General features: G+C 43.1%; 1 protein-coding gene across 3 annotated transcripts in view; it reads right to left on the bottom strand.

The window, feature by feature from the left end:
• GABRB2 (gamma-aminobutyric acid type A receptor subunit beta2) overlaps positions 1-21,936 on the bottom strand; it is a 506,583-nt gene that overhangs the window by 15,911 nt on the left and 468,736 nt on the right. The window contains exons 6-9 of one of the 3 annotated variants that reach the window (XM_063928757.1): positions 6,901-7,038; positions 4,738-4,890; positions 3,949-4,193; positions 3,678-3,779 (exon numbers count right to left, since the gene is read on the bottom strand). In XM_063928757.1, coding sequence (XP_063784827.1) covers positions 3,678-3,779; positions 3,949-4,193; positions 4,738-4,890; positions 6,901-7,038 — 638 coding nt within the window. The remainder of the gene's footprint in view (positions 1-3,677; positions 3,780-3,948; positions 4,194-4,737; positions 4,891-6,900; positions 7,039-21,936) is intronic. The other 2 variants (XM_063928758.1, XM_063928759.1) reach the window with 2 other exon arrangements.

Raw genomic sequence — 21,936 nt, 5'->3', positions numbered from 1 at the left:
AAGTTACATTTAACTATTGCACTAATTAACTATTGGACTAATTAAGCTAATTGGAACTTCAAATTGCTTAGTCTTTAGAGGGGGGTTCTGCATAGTGTTGCGACATTTTAACCTTAAAAATATAGATTTTTCCCTACCATTTCTGACCCTCAATGAAGTGCTCAAGGAAAAATGCAAGTTTACTGGTTCAATGCGAGTTGCTAACTGAACTGCAAAATTAGAGCCTAATTCAGGTTGGATCACAGTGTGCAATCCAACCACAAATAATGAGAAAAAGATGCGGGCGCGTGCACCTGCATTTTGTGCGGGCTGCTGCAGAAAATGCTATCATCTCTGCATGTCAATCAGGAAGATGCAGTCACGGGACGGGGGGAGGGGCAATGGTCCATTTCCAGGGAGGAGACAGAGCATTTCGGGGTGGAGGTAGCCAAACGGGGGGGGGTGCAGTGTGAATGGGGGCGTGTTGGGGATGTGATCATGGCGGCTGTGTGATGTTGCATGCAGCCACCGCGATTGAGAACATGGCAGCGGGTAGGAGCCATCCTCAGTTTCTGCTAAAAAGCAGAAATTGCGATGCATTTGCAATGTATGCTTGTTGAAGTGGGGAGGCGCCGGTCAGCATGCTGGGCGGCCTTGCCCAGTGATGGGCGGCCCCCAGAATGCAATCCAAATGATTGCAAATTCTGCTAATTAGCAGAATTTGTAATCCTTACTGAATTAGGCACTTAATTTGCAATGCGAGTTTGAAGAGATAACGGCAACTCGCACCTCGCATCTTGTAACTTGCACCTTACTGGATTTACCCCTTGGTTGGATAAATAATATGGTGCTAATGTATGCTGTTCCTTGCACTGACTTCACATGTTCACAACGGGATCCGGTCTGAAGATCGACACTGTCTAGGTCGACAATGTTCAGGTCAACCACTATAGGTTGACAGTCACTAGGTCGACAGAGTTTGAAGGTCTACAGGGTTTCTAGGTTGACATGTGCTAGGTCGACAAGTCAAAAAGTTGACATGAGTTTTTCACTTTTTTTTTTTTTTTTTTTTACTTTTTCATACTTAATGATCCACGTGGACTACGATTGGAATGGTAATCTGTGCCAAGCAAAGCGGTAGTGGAGTGAGGCACCTTCCCCGAAGCATGGCGAGTGAAGCGAGCCATGCGAGGGGACACGGTGCACTAATTGGGCTTCCCGGTCACTGTACGGAGAAAATGACACCAAAAAAACATGAAAAACTCATGTCGACCTTTTGACCTGTCGACCTAGCACATGTCGACCTATAGTGGTCGACCTAAACATTGTCTACCTAGACACTGTCGATTGGATGATTCACACCCGTTCACAATCTACGTACACACGCTGAAAAAGTGAGCTGTGTCTACATCTATAGTAGGGATGCGGTCAACATCCCGCCGGACGGAATCCCGGCGGTCGAAATACCAATGCCGGAATCCTGACCGGCACGATCCCGACATATTCTCCCTCCGTGGGTGTCCACGACACCCATAGAGTGAGAATATAATAGTGTGCCGAGCGTAGCGAGCCCGCAAGGGGCTGCGTTCTGCTCGCCACCCCTGTCGGGATTGTGTGGGCAGTATTTCGACCGCCGGGATCCCATCCAGCAGGATTACATACTGATCCCCTATAGTAAATTGAATCTGTACTGGTTCTAATCTTTTTCTCACCACCTCCTATATTTGTTTAAGATTACTCCAGGTATGCCCTGCATAGATAACAAGAACGCATACAGTAATATTATTTTTTTGTCTTATACAAAATGAAGTATAAGGGTATTGCAAATGTGCAAAATTAAGGTTCCTATGTGAGAAGTCCATTCTTACATTTAGCTCTATGTGTATAACCCATTTAGCTATCATTGCCCATTATCTGGTTACATATTCAAAAATATTCAGCTGTTTATCCATACATTTTATTCCACTTCTGAATACAGTACACTGAGCTTTAAACTTCTATGAATTGTACAAAGCAAGGGCAGATATTACTTGTGGCATCGAGAAATGCTAGCAACCAGGTGACTCTCTCATTGTCAAACGTTGATTGCAAATTGAGTTCTTCTTCCAGAGAACATTTATTGTACAAGGAACCCTTGAGGATGAGAGAGACTTCAGGGAGTTTATTTAGATTTGGACATTTGCCAGTTGCTTTATGTAAGATGCATTTTCATACTGCACACATGCAGACCCAGCCCTAAACAATATGATGCCCTAGGCAAGATTTTGGCTGGTGCCCCCTAGCACTGCCGCTAGTGCCTGGCATGAGTCAGCTGGCAGCTCTGCTAACGCTGGGGCACCTTTTGTTTATGAAAATGCATCTTATTTGCATTACTATGTGGCTAGGATGCACCAGCAGCTTCTGCTGATTAAACTGATATGCAGCATGCCTATATTCTGTGTGCGACTGCGGCTGTATCTGCATACGAAATGCTACATTATAGTGATTTCCACAGAATATAGGCATGACGCATATCATTTTAATCAGCAGAAGCGGCTGGCGCCCCTAAGCGTACCAAATGCCCTAGGCATTTACCTAGATTGCCTATGCCTAGGGCCGGCTCTGCACACATGCACCAAAGATGTGTACATACAGTATGCATCCACATACATTTTGCATATAGTTGACTTGTGTCTCTCTGCGCAGAATATGGAGTAGTAAGGGGCAGGTAAGCACAAGCTAAGTACAATAAAAAAGGGTTCCCATAATTGTAACCCAAATATACATGGAGACATCTGCAGATATAAATGTCTATCAGTAGGCAGTGAGTACTGCAGGGCTGCTGCAACTATACAAACTGGTGTAGGTAAGCATCAGCAGCATTATCAAGTAGCTTGTGATTGTCTGATTGTGATCAGCCACTCACGTTTACAGGATTTAAATTTAATAGTAACGTGGATCTAATATGTGAACTGGCGGATATCTATGTGCATTAACTGATATTTCCTTTAGTAGGAAAGAAGATTATCATTCAGTTTTAAATCAATATAACAGATGTTTGCATTTAATTTATTTTAGGTTCAATTTTTTTTGTTCCCTTTGTGTTTGTATTTAATTTAGAGATGAGCGGGTTCGGATTTACTCGGCTCTTAACGCCAGAATTATCGCAAGTTCTTTTTTTCTGGATTTTTCTTATTGGCTAACCAAAACACGTGACGTCCGTGAGCCAATAAGGAGATTCGGGTAAATCCGAGTAAAACCGAACCCGCTCATCTCTAATTTACTGTAATTATGTTTATATGGGTAATGTAACATTTTCATTTTGTACTGAGAAGACACTATTCTCTCTTGTGTACAGTATATGACACTAAATTATACTGTTATATTGTGTACTAATAAGGTAATCTGACTTTGGCACTTACTGCTACTGTCAAGATGCATCTCTGTGCTATAGTGGTAAGCAAATGTATACTTTCTGACATGGCACTAATTCTACTGTTCCTCAGCTAATTGCACCTGGAGTTATGCCAAACTCAACATATATACATAGGTAAGCTTTGTATTGCATACTGTATGTCTTTTCCTATTTAACATTCACCGTGCAAAATGTGTCCAACTCTAAATGAAACCCCAGAATGGCAGCGGTCTAATCAGCTTTATCGATGCATTTGCACTGATTCACTCTAAGTTCTCCAGAATGTTAAGATCGGGAGACTAACAGTTACCCGTAGAGGCTGGGATGAGTTTCTTGGGAACTGCAGGAGTGTCATACTTTCAAACTCCATTGTTCTGCCAGTTGGGTTGGCCCCTTGGGTTCTGATCTACAGAAATACAAAAATGTTTGTCTCCAAATCACTTTGAGATCTATTTTGACAAGAGAAGATGAACAGAACACAGTCTGAAGCTTGGGGGGATGATAATTGCATAGTATTAGCCCAGGAAATAAGATTCTACTGCTAAATGTAATAAACCTATCATAAACTGACTTACTTTATTAATTTCCATCCGCAGCTGTTCATTGTTGGCACTTGCAGCCCTTTCCGCTGCCTTCTTTTGCCTCTGTGGCCCCCTACCAAAAAATATGTAGTTCACCAATGCATATTCTAGCAAAGCCATGAAGACAAAAACAAAACAACCCATTAGATACATATCAATGGCTTTCACATATGGGATTTTTGGCAGTGTTTCCCGGAGGTGAGTGTTGATAGTAGTCATGGTCAGAACAGTTGTTATTCCTGGAATAGAAACAAACATTATTTTTGAAGATGCCACTGATTTATTATCATGTTTATAAAGCCACATAAACACTAATAGTAAATGGGTTATTTAATATATTGATCCTGTACCATTAATGATTCATTGTGGGTTATATAATATATTGATCATGTACCATTAACAATTAATTCATCAATAGTTTTGCCTTGTAAATAATTGCTGCTTTAAAAAAACCGCACCTTTGGCAAACTCGGACGCTATTACATATGCCCTACAGTATTGTATGCTAATGCCCATTTTCCTATTCATTAGGTCTACAAACTGATGCCACTAATTTTTCCCTGAGTCTCTCTCTCTCAGCAGATTTTCTGTTCTACCTCATTTCTCTATGGCAAGGAGGGAGAAGTCAAACAATACGATGCAAAAACTAATACACGTACACCATTAAAAGTTCAGCAGTGTGTTTACTTATAGTAGAACTGAATTTAAAAAAAATGACAAGTTAAGTTAAGAACGTTGCTTCAGCCAACAATCATTTCCATTAAGTTGACTGTTGGATCATACCTAAAGCAACCCGAGCAGCTGATGCATCATAGTTGATCCAGAAAGAAACCCAGGAGAGGATGGTGATCAAAATAGAAGGCATGTATGTCTGCAAGATGAAATAGCCAATGTTCCTCTTTAGCTTAAAACTGAGAGATAATCTTGGATAGGAACCTGAAAGCAAAACATTTAATCAGGGAAACAAACTGACAAACAGCAATAACAGATTCTACTTTACAATGAGAGGTGACAGGACAAGGTAATATATTTCTCTCCTAAGCTTGTTTATGGCTTACACACATGGCAGACCTTGTCTGCAGTGCATCTTCCACAAGTACCTAACAAACAGTAAATACAGCCCAGGTGGAACAAAGCATGGGTGCAGGAAGTGTCTGTAGACGGGTGTGGTATAGAAGATCTACAGTCATTAGGTCTACAGTCATTAAGTCGAAAAGAGGGCAACATGGACAAAAGGTTGACATATGAAAGGTCAGCAGGGTCAAACGGTCAACATGACAATGGTCAACAAAAAATGGTTGACACAAAATGGTTGGCACAATAAATGGTTGCATTTTTGGGGTTAGTGTGGATAGTTGTGTCATCTAGGACCACCATTTGTAGAAACGCGTCCCCTTACAGGCTTGCTTTGCTCACCACGCTTCTGGAACGGTGTCTCGCTTCGCTCACTACAAAGTTATTAAAGGTTATGATTTGTGACATGTATAGTCAAGGAAGGAACAAGTCCAAAAACATGATAAAAACAAAAAAAATGTGTTGACCTTACAGTATGTGTGTCAACCATTGTCATATCAACCATATGAACCTGTCGACCTTTTCCAGTGTCAACCTTTCATATGTCACTCTTTCGTCCATGATGACCTTGTGTCTGTCAACCATATGGGGTTGACCTAATGTATGTCGATCTATAGTCTGGATGCCTCTATGCACATATACTGAATTTCATATTACTCACTCCTGCTTTCCTTCTCTCTCTCTCTGCTTTTTACCTTCTTTTGGGCATATCTGACCCCAGGGCACAAGAAGAAAGGGATTTGGATCTACATCCTCGATGTTCCCAGCAGCAGCCTTCTAAATAATACGCTTGGATACTATCACATTTTGTCTAGAGTATAAGTAGGGTTCCCTCATACTGTACTTGGTGACCTTTCTGCTGGTTCCTCCGGGGGGAGGTGCAGGGACATGGTACTGTAATTGCCTCATCATGGCCCTGCTTCCCTGCTATTCAATGCAGAGAAAACTGACATTGTAAAGCAGGGGCGGGGCCACAAATGTAGGAGTCAATGAAAATGTTACCATCAAGCCACTTGGGAAGTGGCCAGCAGCCACTTTCTGGGCATCCAGAAGAGTCACATAATATTCGAACAGCATCTATAATGGGTGCAGGGCACGCGCATATTTATAATGGCTGCAGTGCGTGCAGTGCACACAGGTTCACTGGGTCCGGCAGGGGCCACACTGCACATCCTGCACCCATTATTTTTAATACTTACCCTCCGGAGTCCCATGGTGCAGCAGCAGCACTGCAAAAATTACTGGGAAAATAGTGCGGCGCCATTTTCTGAGTGTTTTGTGCATGCACAGTAGGAAAATCATTGGGAAACTGGCTGCCAGACAATTTTTCCAGAGATCTGTGCATGCGCCACTAGGTTCTGGTACAGCGCTAGTGGCCAGAGCTACAGTGCTGCAAAACTTAGGGGTCTATGTACTAAGCCGTGGAGAGAGATAAAGTGGACAGAGATAAAGTACCAGCCAACCAGCTCCTAACTGTCATTTGTTAAACACAGTATGTGACATGGCCATTTGGCGCTGATCGGCTGGTACTTTATCACCATCCACTTTATCTCTCTCCCAAGCTTAGTACATAGTCCCTTTGGCTTTTACAGCAATTTTTTAACACCTGAACTGCACGTGTAAGTGGCTGTTGCCCACTGCATGTCACACATGATCTTGTTTGACATACAGCATTCATTGGGTAACAAGCCTGAAGTACATTATGTGCACTAACAGCAATTGAGGAGTCCACCCTGAGACTGCGGGGGATGAATGACAGATGAATTCTAAATCTCATTTCAGCATTTAGCAAAACATTTCCAAATGCTTAGAAAAAAAAATGATGCATTTATAATATTGTATCATACTTTAATTAATGTATTTTTTACCAACCTGTGGAAAAAACAACATTTTTCGAGAGCAGCTTGTAGTCAACAATGGAAAATTGTGGTAATTCAATTCTATCAACGCCTGTAACCGCATGGTTGCCTCCGCGCCAATAAAACTCAATATCATCAGTGGTATAGCCATCTGAAATACAAATTGAAATTACATTAACTAGGTAATTACAATCCCTAACAATAATAATAATAATAATAATAATAATAATACACAACAAAAAATATAAGAGCATGTAAACACACATAAAAAATACACTTCTAAATACAAAACTACAGTAGTTGCTTAATCAGCAATGGTTTAGAAAGTTTTGGACTTAAGCTATTACTATTGTGTACATGAGACTAGTTTGTCCTCAATCAAAGAATCATACAGTATTTTATTTTGCTATAAAACCAAATGATTTATGGAATTATCCTAAAATGGTAAAAAAATAAAATGTACAGTATCCCAATGTTTTGTTAAATAGAATATTTTCAATGGGATGCAGTCACCATATCAGCATTCGGGATTCCGGCAATCAGAATATCAACACCGGAATCACAACACTAGTTTGAATAACAAATCGGAATCACGACATACACAACAATATTTACACCAGAATCCCTACTGTCTGCATTTCAAATTGAAGTATGCCACATCTGGGAAGGGTTAGGCCACAGGGGGTAGGGTAGGGGGGTGTTTAGGTCTGGGCACCACCAGGGAAGGTTAGGGTTAGGCTGCAGGGGTGGGACAGTTATGGTTTGGCTGTGTGTACGGGGGTTAAGTTTAGGCACCACCTTGGTAGGTTATGGTTAGGCTGTGTGTGTGTGTGTGGGGGGGGGGGGGTAGGGTCAGGTTACATGGAGGGAGGGTTAGGGGAGTAGGAAGTGGGGGTTAGCATATTTACTTAGTAGGTGTCGGCTGGGCTTAAAGTGGTCCTGGTGAGGTGGTGGAACTCATGGAGGAGGACCATGGAGGAATCAAGACCTGAGGAAGGAGTAGGTGGCTGCAGCTCATCAGCAACACTAGTGCCGCATGTATCATCGATTGACGCAGATGATGGGGTGGGCTTTTCTGTTGGAATTACTGTGCAGGGCAATGGAGATGGTGAGACTAGTTTCCCCTACCATTACAGGTAGTGGAACTCAGTTCCACCTTGTTCCCCCCCCCCACTTTAACCCCTGGGTGTCGGGTTTCTGCATATCGGGATGCCGATGTTGATATTCTGATTGCTGGCATCCCAAGCGCCAGGATCCCAATACCAACCCATTTTCAATTAAGTTCCAAAAAGTAATAGCTCTCATTTTGGGATTATGTTTGTGTGCATGGGACATGCACATTCATTTCTTTTTGTAATTCTAAATACTGTATTTAAACGGTTTCACTTACAGACAGCACTGCAATTCAGTTGGACAATAGCACACCTGGTTTTACAGTTAATGTAGCCAGTAATCAAAATACATTAGCTCAGCTTCACCACTGCAAATACTTATTCTATTTTACTTATTTTTTTCTGGATTGCAATTTTAAGCAAATACAGTACCTAAAATTTCATTTTTAATTTCATTATAAAATTCAATGCAAAATGATACTGTATATGTTAGACTGACAGTAGGACAGTCAGGCTGATTGGGTTTAAACCCTAATGAACTCAAGTTTTGTAATAATGTTTTAATAAAATTTTCAGCTACATTTTTAACTAAACCCTGTCAGGCAGTTTGGACAGGTCAACTAAAACAGGTAGTCAGTCGGGTTGGAGATAAATTTAAACATAGATATTTCATTGGCACAACTAAGGATATCAGGCAAGGTTGAAGCAGTAAACATACAAGGAGGGGGAAAGAAAAGGTCCTATCATCCAACTAATGCTTGGTAACTAAATTCATGGATTCAGCTGGCTCTTGGGTCTGCATCATCTGCCTTTCTCTTAGGAATTACATGTGGAACTTCTGCCAGGATTTTGAAGCATGACTATCAAAGGTAGTAGAGAAAGTTTGTGACTCTGCGCACCGAGTATACCTGTTCGGGCTAGCTGCAGCACTTAGGTGACTAACCTATAAACAGTAATTGGTGATTAAATGCTGCGCTCGGCCCTATTCGTTTTTGTGGGTGTCTACTATATATACAATAGGAAAATGGCCAATGTGTAGAAATATGGACCTTGCACAATATATGTAATAAATCTTTACTGATCAATTCAAAAAGTAATTAATGACATAGATCTTCCAAACAAATGAGAAATATAAGTAACGTAAGGATTAAATGCAGTTAATCCTGCAAATAAATTAAAAGTAAAGTAAATTAGAGTATAATGTCCCGCAACAAGTGATATTAACCTCCTGGTCAACACGGTAATGTGAGCGGTACCTGACCCTTGGTGAGTGACCAAAGAGACTAAGGGAAACACAGTCTTGAATGTCCTTCGGACGGCGGCGGCCCGCTCGTCCGAGTAGCTACTTGCACTTAGGTATACCTTATGGGAGTAGTTCTTCACGGTGTTCGGTGGGTATTGACTGGGTGTGTGTTGGGAGCAATACCCTCCGGACTGGTCCGCCCTATTGCAGCCCCGTTCCCCTGCAGGGTGCCGGTTCACCAGTGCTCCCTGGGTGATCGTGTGCTGTGTAAGCAGGGACCTGTCTCGGCAGGGAGTGTATCACGGCAGCGGCTGTGTGCGACGCTCGCCGTGTTCCCCGCCGTACAGATAGGGTCTGTCAAACTGCCCCGAGGCAGCCTGACTAGGGGGAACGGGGCTGCAATAGGGCGGACTAGTCCGGAGGGTATTGCTCCCAACACCCCCCCGGTCAATACCCACTGAACACCGTGAAGAACTACTCCCATAAGGTATACCTAAGTGCAAGTAGCTACTCGGACGAGCGGGCCGCCGCCTTCCGAAGGACATTCAAGACTGTGTTTCCCTTAGTCTCTTTGGTCACTCACCAAGGGTCAGGTACCGCTCACATTACCGTGTTGACCAGGAGGTTAATATCACTTGTTGCGGGACATTATACTCTAATTTACTTTACTTTTAATTTATTTGCAGGATTAACTGCATTTAATCCTTACGTTACTTATATTTCTCATTTGTTTGGAAGATCTATGTCATTAATTACTTTTTGAATTGATCAGTAAAGATTTATTTCATATATTGTGCAAGGTCCATATTTCTACACATTGGCCATTTTCCTAATGTATATATAGGAGACACCCACACAACGAATAGGGCCGAGCGCAGCATTTAATCACCAATGACTATCAAAGGGACAGCAGTAGGGTACACAGGGGGTTACAGGTCCAAGATACAGAAACCATAATGGTAGTAACAAAACCATGTCCTTGTGCTCTCACCAGTTTTGATTAATCTAGCTGCTCTTCCAGTTGAAAAGTTGCAGTCAAATGATCTGCAGTTGCTTGCCTATTCTCTTGGCTGACATCACCTAGATGTGTAAGTTGAACTTTCATGGTCGTGATTAGCATGACAAAAGTGCCCAAAGTCACAGAAGTCTACTCTTGTAGCCATACCAGCCATATTTATAGGTTAGCAGGTCAGTCCAACATTTCTATACATACAGTATATATAACCTATGAATATTTTGCACACATAGGTGCTTCTATAATGGGTGCAGTGTGTGCGGTGCACACGGGTCCCTGAGTCCACACACACCCTGCACCCATATATTATACATACAGATGGAGCCTCGCTCATCTAGCCTTCTATGCTGCACTATGGTGCACCAAGGCTTATTAGCATAATCCTTTCATCTATTGTTCTCAGAGCCAATACAATACAGAGAGAACAATACAGCAGGGGATTAAGTCATTAAAGCAGGGGATTAGGTCCGACAGCACTGGCTCAATTAATCCTATTAAAGGGATAGAAGAGCAGGGCTCCATCTGTACACCTCCGCAGTCCCGTGACAATGGCCCTGCAAGGCGGACAGGAATCACTTGGAAAATAGCTGCGACGGCCATTTCCGAGTGATTTGCGCATGTGCACTGGAGATGTCCCCGGGAATAAGGCGCAGGAGCCATATTCCCAGAAACCTGCGCTTGCGCAGTAGACTCTGGAATTATGCCAGAGTCTACTGCTTCTGGAGAGGAGGTGGCCCGCGACGGGTCATCTCCTCTCTTAAAACGCCCCTGTTTGCACAGACGTGTAAGTTGAACTTTCATGGTCGTGATTAGCCTGCCAAAGGTTCCCAAAGTCACAGCGGTCTCCTCTTGTAGGCCTACCAGCCATATTTATAGGTTTACAGGTCAGTCCAATGTTTCTATACATACAGTATATACCCTGTGAATATTAGAAAGTTATTTGCTTGGCACATGAGCCACACCAGTGTAGAGCCTTTGATTTTAATATGCTTTGTGTTGCCCATTTTATTATTTTTTTTATTTAGAAAGCATTATATCATTCATTGAGAGCCACCTCTCACTTTGGAGCATTTTCTGAATACATCAGATACAGTTGTGAATCATCATTTCATCCATATTTTTGTCCTCCTCAGAAGCTGCGGGGTACTATGGCAGTATTTGTTATTTTTCCTTGAAAATGTCAAGGGCGCAGATTTTCTATTCATTGCTTTAGACCAAAAGAATGGCTTCTTCAGGAGCGAAACTTTCCTGTGGCCTTTATGTGAAGGCACTTTTTTTATTTATGAAAAGAGAGCATCCAGCACAAATTTGGGTCAGGTTAGCCCTCCAAAAATTGTAATGCAATGTACTATTTGCCAAGACTTTAACAATACTGGCTGGCGTGCATGTATTTCATTTTCAGGTTTCAGCTGTGTTAATAAGAAAATGCTTGTGGACTAAACATATTCAACAAAAATGTAGCACCTGCTGATGTATTTGATTTCAGCTTTGTCTTAGGAATGTTATGATGTGCACCATTGAATTTACAACTCACGCTGCGTTTTATTACAATGAAATTTAAATAGGATGTACTTTTGCATGTGGCTTGCTCTGACACTTCAAATATGTGAATCTGTAAAGTTTTATAGCTTGCTGTTTAACAAGAGCTAAATCGCATTTTCTGGCTATTTATGTCTGGAAAAATTACAATATTGCATCTACCTGATAAAGGGACAAAGTAATTTATCATTATCAGTCTACATGACTTTATGTAATATGCAATGTTCTCTAAAATTGTCTTATGGCGAAGCCAATTGGTTTATTTCAGTGGTTCTCAAACTCGGTCCTCAGGACCCCACACGGTTCAAGTTTTCCATGTCACCCATCAACTGCACTGTGTATCACCAACTGCCACATTTTAAAAATCTACAGGTGACCTGCAAAACATGAACCATGTGGGGTCTTGAGGACCGAGTTTGAGAACCTGTGGTTTATTTGAATAAACCATCATATTACCTACACAGTAAAGCTCAGCATAGTTTTACTTGTTTAAACTTTGTTTATTAGCTGTTTTATTACCAGCAATATTTTGAACAGTACAGTACATTTCATGGAATACATATACGATTTGCCGGCGGATGGGATGTAGGCCATCATTTGACCGACATGCCAAAGCAGAGAAACCCGCCAAAACCATAAAATCATGCCTTGTATATGTTTGCCGCTTTAAAAAAAAGATTGTCTGCCATCCCGCACCTCCGGCAAACTCAAACCCTATTACATATACTCTTCTGTGTTTATTTGACACAAGTTGGGGAAATCTGTGCATTAGGGCCCCCATCTTTAGAAAATTTAATGTTTGGTTTAGTTTAGTTTGGGGTGTAATTCTGTGTTGCCCAACAGATAATATGTACATACAGTGTAAAGGAGGGGACTTCACCCTGTGTTTTTGTCTAAATTGGGTAGATAAGGCAAATTTAGTGATCTGCTTCATTTATGGAAAATGTATGCTAAGGTAAACACCAGACAATAACAACTACAGGGTTATACGATTTCCACAGTGTACAGGTGATAACCTATTACAAAAGTGCCAAGTCATTTAAACATGGGCGAAATGTGGGTGCCCCGAATTAAATGAATGTTGGAGATCTTCCCCTTAACTCTGGACCTCCTTAGTTTTTTGCCATGTAGAGGGATACACATGATCATCACCAGACAAAACCTTCTGTGGGTGCACCGGGATCGGTAAGAGATGCCAGGTGTCAGGATCCTGCAGTCTTGATGCGCTTGCCACGCTGCGGGCTCCGTGGCGAGCTACGCTTGCCACAGGTTCTATTCTCCTCTATGGGTGTCATGGACACCCATACAGGGGGAATCACCTACCACGCCGGTATACCTGCGGTGGTATGGTGGCCCTGTCAGGATCTCGGGGACGCCGACTTACGGTATGCTGACCACATACCGGTGAACCTAGTATGAAAGGGGTCCCTCCTTTTCTTTTAAACAAGGGTATCCCCAGCTTTGTAAGGACCTGAGTGATGGGGATAAGGACTTTCTACTCTCTCTCCTTTGTGTTGTGTAATGGAATGCTGTCGGAACACCATGGATCTTCTATGGACTCCTCCTGGCTCCCCAACGATACTGATTACTGGTGGGAACAAAGGGGGTCATTCTGACCCATTCGCTCGCTGCTGTTTGTCACAGCCGAGCGAACGGGTCTCTACTGCACATGTGCCGGCGCCGTAGTGCGCCGGCGCATGCCAGATGGCCGAAGGCCGTAGCAGGGCTGCGATCGCCTCTGCCTGATTGATAGGCAGAGGTGGTCGCTGGGCAGGAGGGGGCGGAACGGTGGTGTTTGCCGGAGTTTTGTGGGAGCGGTCTGGCCAACGCAGACGTGGCCAGACCAAACGGGGGACGGGCTGCAGCGGCTGCGTGACATCACACGCAGCTGCTGCGGGTCGGGGAGCGACGAGTAGCTCCCGGCCAGCACGCTAAAGCTTCGCTGGCCGGGAACTACTCTTGAAGTGCAAAGGCATCGCTGCTGTGCGATGCCTTGGAACTTCTGCGGGGGGGGCGGCACTGACATGCGGGGCGGACTAGCCCTGTGTTGGGCGTCCCCCCGCATGTCAGTGTGAATGATCGTAGCTGTGCTAAATTTAGCACAGCTACGATCAACTCGGAATGACCCCCAAAATACTGTAACTGTTATTTTCACCGAGGCGCTACAGTTGAATGATGAGCGGAGCTCAGCTCTGTTGCCTCTCTGATACAATCCAAAATATATTTTATTTCAGTTAATATTAGCTTTAGAAGGATATTACTGGAATATAGAAAATGCTTAAATATAACAGTAAATGTAAAAAAAATTATTTTCAGAAAATGCATGCTATTTATTCCAATGCACACGTCACTATGAAAGATAATGTACTGTAGATTATTCATGTCAACCTGACATGTTCTTGAGGACATTTGAATAGAGTATAGTTATATTTGCATAAAACCATAGGTAGGATTGTTCTCATAGCATGTTACCTGCTGTCATCTGGCCGTTCTTATTAATTATACGCCTAAAGGGCAGGTTGTTAAGTAAAACAATTATGTTTCGCTTGAATAATAATTTCAGAACTAGATACAAGCCTCATTTTAAAAGGGCAGTTTTTATGAAATATAAATAGTGCTTGTTGCAGTGTGGGTACTGTAGTAGTTGGCAGGACGGTTTGTGAGTTCATATGCTGCCTCGCATGATTCTGTCACTTAGGTCTATTGTCATTCGGGTGAGCATGTGCCAAGTACAGTAAGGACATGCTTATAAAATTGAGCAGACTGGGGAAAAGATGCACATATGCCTGAAGGTAGCTGTATTATGTTCGGGTGATTATGGGTATGTGCAAATAGTGGTTGATGATAACAGTCACCAACACAAAGACACTTCTGGTTGGCTGTTTGCAAACACAACCCTCACACTGATTGGTGCATTTTCTCCTCACTGTTTATGCTTTTATCAATGTGTTTAATCAATTTTATTTGATTAGTTTTTTTTGCGTACACAAGACTGGGGGCTGTTCATGCTGTATTAGAGATGTTTTTGTAGTTTAATTTATGCTATATAGCACTTGCAACATGGCCATGTTGGGATGGCCAAGTGGGATGTTAAGTTCCCGTGAAATGCCTGTGTAAACTAGATGCATATGTTACTGTTGGCAACCACAATGCATCTCAAGTTGGATGTGTTCAGCATCCTGGCTGTCGGGATGACGGTGGTCATGTGACCGACGCTGGAATCCCAACACCAGTCAGGAGTCCAGCACAGGTTCACTGATAGACGACATCCCGAAGTTGAGTATCGGGGTTAATGGTTAAGAATAGGGCCTGGGGGGAGGGTTTGGCACTGGGGGGGAGGATAGTGCCCAGCATCCACCCCTCAAAGGTTAGCTGTAGCTGACACCCCCACCGCTGCGGCCCGTCCCCAGTTTGGTCTGGCCACGCCTGCGTTGGCCAGACCGCTCCCACAAAACGCCGGCAAACACCGCCGTTCCATCTCAAGCACTGCAGTTTTTTGCATGTGCTCTTTCATTTTGCAACCACTTATGCACCAGAACGACTATCAAAGTGTCACCACAGTGGGAAGTCAAGCAGGAAATGCCTTTCACTTTTACTTTGTATAGTATACAGCAATGGCTACCAAACATGGTCCTCAAGGTACCCTAACAGTGCCAGTTTTAAGGATATCCATGGATGAGCCCAGGTGGTTAAATCAAAATGACTGAGGTACTAATTAAGTCACCTGTGCTCAAGCATGAAAATCCTTAAAACTGTTGCCTTGAGGATCGTGTTTGGGAACGTCTGGTATACAGTATTGTTGTACTACATACACCAACCATGATTAATGTATAGCGACTGTCACATGGGAATTTAATAGCCCAGAATGATGCCATGATAATACATCGGGGGTCATTCCGAGTTGTTCACGCGTTGCCAACTTTCGCAATGGAGCGATTAAGGCAAAAATGCGCATGCGCATGGTTCGCAGTGCGCATGCGCTAAGTATTTTAGCACAAAACTTAGTAGATTTACTCACGTCCGAACGAAGAATTTTCATCGTTGAAGTGATCGGAGTGTGATTGACAGGAAGTGGGTGTTTCTTGGCGGAAACTGGCCGTTTTCTGGGAGTGTGCGGAAAAACGCAGGCATGTCAGGGAAAAACGCGGGAGTGTCTGGAGAAACGGGGGAGTGGCTGGCTGAACGCTGGGCGTGTGTGTGACGTCAAACCAGGAACGAAACGGCCTGAGCTGATCGCATTCTGTGAGTAGGTCTGGAGCTACTCAGAAACTGCTAAGAAATTTCTAATCGCAATTCTGCGAATCTTTCGTTCGCTATTCTGCTAAGCTAAGATACACTCCCAGAGGGCGGCGGCCTAGCGTGTGCAATGCTGCTAAAATCTGCTAGCGAGCAAACAACTCGGAATGACCCCCATTATGTCAGACCAGCAAATCTGAAATCCTTACGTGGCAATGCTGCTGATATAATAAACATGTAAGGGATGTACTGCAATGATTTCTTCTGTTTCGTGTGTACATCTGGCTCATTCTCTCTCTCTCTCTCTCTCTCTCTCTCTCTCTCTCTTTGGGGGTAATTCAGAGTTGATTGCAGCAGCAAATTTGTTAGCAGTTGGACAAATCCATGTGCACTGAAGGGGGGGCATATATAACATGTGCAGAGAGAGTTAGATTTGGGAGGGTTACCTTGTTTCTGTGAAGGGTAAATACTGGCTGCTTTAATTTTACACTGCAATTTAGATTTCAGTTTGAACACGCCACACCCAAATCTAACTCTCTCTGCACGTTATATCTGCCCCCCCCCCCCCCCCTGCAGTGCACATGGTTTTTCCCAACTGCTAACAAATTTGCTGCTGCGATCAACTCTGAATTAGGCCCTCTCTCTCTATCCCTCTCTCTCTCTCTCTCTCTCTCTCTCTCTCTCTCAAATTCTCGCCCCCTTTCGGACAGTACATGAATCTGACCAGTGGCAGTTGCAGAGGTGGAACTACAGTGCAGTCCATAATTCAAATAGGGGAGTCACGCCAACTGCCAGTGAGTCCCGGCCAGGCAATGTCTGACAGCGTTTGGAGTGGCAGTTGGTGTGGCTATTGTGCTGCAGCCCAACCTCTGGAACCACCACTGGAATTGACCGCTAGAAATTCTAAATAAAAATAGAAATAGACTAACATAAAAAAAAAAAAATTGCAGTTACATAACTTGGAAAAAGATCAAATAAAGGAATTCAATATAAATAACCATAAATATGCTAATGGATCAGAAACAACATGCACATACTACATACAATTTATCTGAAAATTGCTTCAAAATGGAATGTATGTTATGGATACTTACTACTAGTGATGAGCTGGTTCGGTTTCTCGGGAACCGAACTCCCCCCCGAACTTCACCCTTTTTACACGGGTCCGAGCCATACTCGGATTCTCCCGTATGGCTCGGGTAACCCGAGCGCGCCCGAACGTCATCATCCCGCTGTCGGATTCTCGCGAGATTCGGATTCTATATTAGCAGCCGCGCGTCGCCGCCATTTTCACTCGTGCATTGGAAATGTTAGGGAGAGGACGTGGCTGGCGTCCTCTTCGTTATTGTTGAACTTGATTGTGCATTATTGCTTAATTGTGGGGAGGGCTGGGGAGCAGCTGTATAATATAGGAGGAGTACAGTGCAGAGTTTTGCTGATCAGTGACCACCAGTTATCCATTCTCTGCCTGAAAAAAACGCTCCATATCTGTGCTCAGTGTGCTGCATATATCTGTGCTCACACTGCTTAATTGTGGGGACTGGGGAGCAGCTGTATTATATAGCAGGAGTACAGTGCAGAGTTTTGCTGACAGTGACCACCAGTATACGTTGTCTGCCTGAAAAACACTCCATATCTGTGCTCAGTGTGCTGCTTTATTGTGGGACTAGGGACCACCAGTATAATATTATTTCGGAGGAGTACAGTGCAAGTTTTGCTGACCAGTGACCACCAGTATATAATATATAGCATTACGGTACAGTAGCCCACTGCTGTACCTACCTCTGTGTCGTCATTAAGTATACTATCCATCTAGATTCTATACCTGTGGTGCATTACAGTTTTGCAGTTTGCTGACACAGTGACCACCAGTATACTATATATAGCAGTACGGTACGGAAGGCCACTGCTGTACCTACCTCTGTGTCGTCATTAAGTATACAATCAATCTACATTCTATACCTGTGGTGCATTTTAGTTTTGCAGTTTGCTGACACAGTGACCACCAGTATACTATATATAGCAGTACGGTACGGAAGGCCACTGCTGTACCTACCTCTGTGTCGTCATTAAGTATACTATCCATCTACATTCTATACCTGTGGTGCATTTTAGTTTTGCAGTTTGCTGACACAGTGACCACCAGTATACTATATATAGCAGTACGGTACGGAAGGCCACTGCTGTACCTACCTCTGTGTCGTCATTAAGTATACTATCCATCTACATTCTATACCTGTGGTGCATTTTAGTTTTGCAGTTTGCTGACACAGTGACCACCAGTATACTATATATAGCAGTACGGTACGGAAGGCCACTGCTGTACCTACCTCTGTGTCGTCATTAAGTATACTATCCATCTACATTCTATACCTGTGGTGCATTTTAGTTTTGCAGTTTGCCGACACAGTGACCACCAGTATACCATATATAGCAGTACGGTACGGAAGGCCACTGCTGTACCTACCTCTGTGTCGTCATTAAGTATACTATCCATCTACATTCTATACCTGTGGTGCATTTTAGTTTTGCAGTTTGCTGACACAGTGACCACCAGTATACTATATATAGCAGTACGGTACGGAAGGCCACTGCTGTACCTACCTCTGTGTCGTCATTAAGTATACTATCCATCTATATTCTATACCTGTGGTGCGCCTCTTTTTTTCTTTGCATAATGTGCTGTTTGGGGACAATTTTTTTGAAGTGCCATCCTGTCTGACACTGCAGTGCCACTCCTAGATGGGCCAGGTGTTTGTGTCGGCCACTTGTGTCGCTTAGATTAGTCACACAGCGACCTTGGTGCGCCTCTTTTTTTCTTTGCATCATGTGCTGTTTGGGGACAATTTTTTTGAAGTGCCATCCTGTATGACACTGCAGTGCCACTCCTAGATGGGCCAGGTGTTTGTGTCGGCCACTTGTGTCGCTTAGCTTAGTTACACAGCGACCTTGGTGCGCCTCTTTTTTTCTTTGCATCATGTGCTGTTTGGGGACAATTTTTTTGAAGTGCCATCCTGTCTGACACTGCAGTGCAACTCCTAGATGGGCCAGGTGTTTGTGTCGGCCACTTGTGTCGCTTAGCTTAGTCACACAGCGACCTTGGTGCGCCTCTTTTTTTCTTTGCATCATGTGCTGTTTGGGGACAATTTTTTTGAAGTGCCATCCTGCCTAACACTGCAGTGCCACTCCTAGATGGGCCAGGTGTTTGTGTCGGCCACTTGTGTCGCTTAGCTTAGCCATCCAGCGACCTCGGTGCAAATTTTAGGACTAAAAATAATATTGTGAGGTGTGAGGTGTTCAGAATAGACTGGAAATGAGTGGAAATTATGGTTATTGAGGTTAATAATACTATGGGATCAAAATGACCCCCAAATTCTATGATTTAAGCTGTTTTTTAGGTTTTTTTTAAAAAAAACACCCGAATCCGACAAAAAATTTTCAGGGAGGTTTTGCCAAAACGCGTCCGAATCCAAAACACGGCCGCGGAACCGAATCCAAAACCAAAACACAAAACCCGAAAAATTTCAAGTGCACATCCCTACTTACTACATATATCTGTGCTCTATACATAACTCCTGCAGCAGTTGCTATTTTGCGATAAGCACATTATGTCCTGCAATCCACATGAAAGCATTACTGCTGTAATCCGCAACATGCTATTATGATTTACAGCTGTCCTATAAATGACAGTGTGAGAAAACCGTGACACACTGTAAAATGTACGTGGCCTTGTAACATTACAGTATAGAAATATTGTGCCTTAGCCTTGAAACAGATTGTGGTGTTCCTGAAATTGATACATGTGTGAGAATGGTTTAGCTTCATGTGATGGGTGTATGAAGTTACAAGATCAAGGTCTTTTGACACTTTTCAATATCAGGAAGTACAGGATGTTATTTTAAATTGAAAACTTCCAGAAGATTGATAGTGCTGACTGTTGATAAATTGCTTTGCTGGCTGTTACAGTACCATGACTTGATTGCACCATTAAGGCTATACTTTCCAATGTGGTAAAATATTTCTCATGTAAGGTATCTTCCCCGAGTAATATATAATTATATTTTAGCATGACTTCCGTGAGTTATGCTCAGGTCCTAAAGTGGTCCTAGAGATGGTTGAACTAACTTACGCTACCACCCCCCCTCCCCCTCCTCACATTAAGCGGACCCAAGGCCTGTGCTAGTGTTTTTGCCCCCCCCCCCCCCCTCTGCAAACTATAAATTAATGCCCTACTTCCCATACTTTATAAAGGAACAATGACCTCACAAAGAAGCGGCATAGTCACACACTAGTACTCCCAATTCAAATTACACCACACAGTAGAAGAATCTTATTCACATTACACCGCATGCAGTGCCACTGATTCATATTACACTATATAGTAATGCCCATTATTCAGCTTACGTCACTCAGTAGTGCCCTTTATTCACATTGCACGACACACTGTTACTCTTTATACACGTTACGCCACACAGTAGTGACCCTTATATACAATGTCCATAGTAGTACCGCTTATACACAATTCCTACAGTAATAGTGCCCTTTACACATAATACCCACAGTTGTAGTGCCCCTTACACATAATGACCACAGTAGTGCCGTTTACACATAATGACCGCAGTAGTGCTGCTTATACACATAATGTCCACAGTAGTGCCCCTTATACACATCTCTGCCTGTGTCCCTCCAGCAGCTCATGCCCTGTATCCCTCTAGCAGATTCCATACCTTTATTGTCCTTCTGGCCCCCTCTCATCTTGTCTTCAAGATGCACTGAGCCTGCTCCTCTTCATGGCTCTTCTTCACTTTAGCAGCAGTGACAGTAGGACATCACATACACCGTGCCAGAAAAGGAACCTACTGGGATCTGAGGAGGGGATGAATGCTGTCCAACAGATGCAGCATGTGTGGGTACCAGGAGGGGTGGGCTATAGATGGAGGAGGACCATGGAGCCAGCGGGACCTGAGGAAGGTGGAGGTGGCTGCAGCTCATCAGTAACACTAGCACTGCCTGGATCATCTACTGATGTAGGTGACGGGGTGGGCTTTTTGTTGAAATTACTGTGCGGGGCAATGGAGGAGGTGGAACTAGTTACAGGAAGTGGAATTCAGTTCCACCTCGTTCCCCCTCACTTTAACCCAAGTTTTTGCGACATATGACATTAGATACCTCCAAGAGGGTGTAATGGCATCCGAGATCGCCGGAGGCGTGGGATTGCAGCCGTTCTCTAAAAATTTTTTAAAGGGGCAATCACTTACAAGGCATGGTTTTGCAATGATGCACATGGTCAAGGCCAAACTGGGACAACATCTAAATGTGCTTTGCTTACTTACCACTTGCTGTTTTGTATTTAACTTTTGATTGCACCTTTTGTAACTGGGAGATGTTTAAATGTTGAGATAAGTTGCATTTTATTTTTTCAATAAGCTTATGGTAAGAGTGCATTGTATTTTTATGTTCCAGATCTGAAAATGTAGAGTTTAATTATTTCTTTTAACAAAGGAACATGATTTTAGAAGTCACTGACCATAATTGAAATGACTTTTACATACACTAACTGTCTTGACATTTTATGCACTAGTCCACATAATAAAAAAAATGCTATAATATAATAACAGTAACATTAACCTTCCACCATAAATTAAATATCCACTAAACATAAAATATGAGTTAGTTTAGAAAAGAGCAACGTAAAATAAAAATATACAGTGATGTGTTTTCACAGGGTGTGGTATGGAAGGTAGATAGTAACTAGGTCGACAGTGTCCAGGTCGACCACTATTGGTCAACAGTAACTAGGTCGATAGGGTCTTTAGGTCGATATGGTCTAGGTCGACAGGTCAAAAGGTCAACATGAGTTTTTATGTTTTTTTAGGGTCATTTTCTTCGTAGAGTGACCGGGAA

The sequence above is a fragment of the Pseudophryne corroboree genome, chromosome 6, assembly GCF_028390025.1.
Source record: "Pseudophryne corroboree isolate aPseCor3 chromosome 6, aPseCor3.hap2, whole genome shotgun sequence".
Lineage (NCBI taxonomy): Eukaryota > Metazoa > Chordata > Amphibia > Anura > Myobatrachidae > Pseudophryne > Pseudophryne corroboree.
The sequence above is the reverse complement of the archived record's forward strand: the minus strand, read 5'-3'. Positions and strand labels throughout refer to the sequence as shown.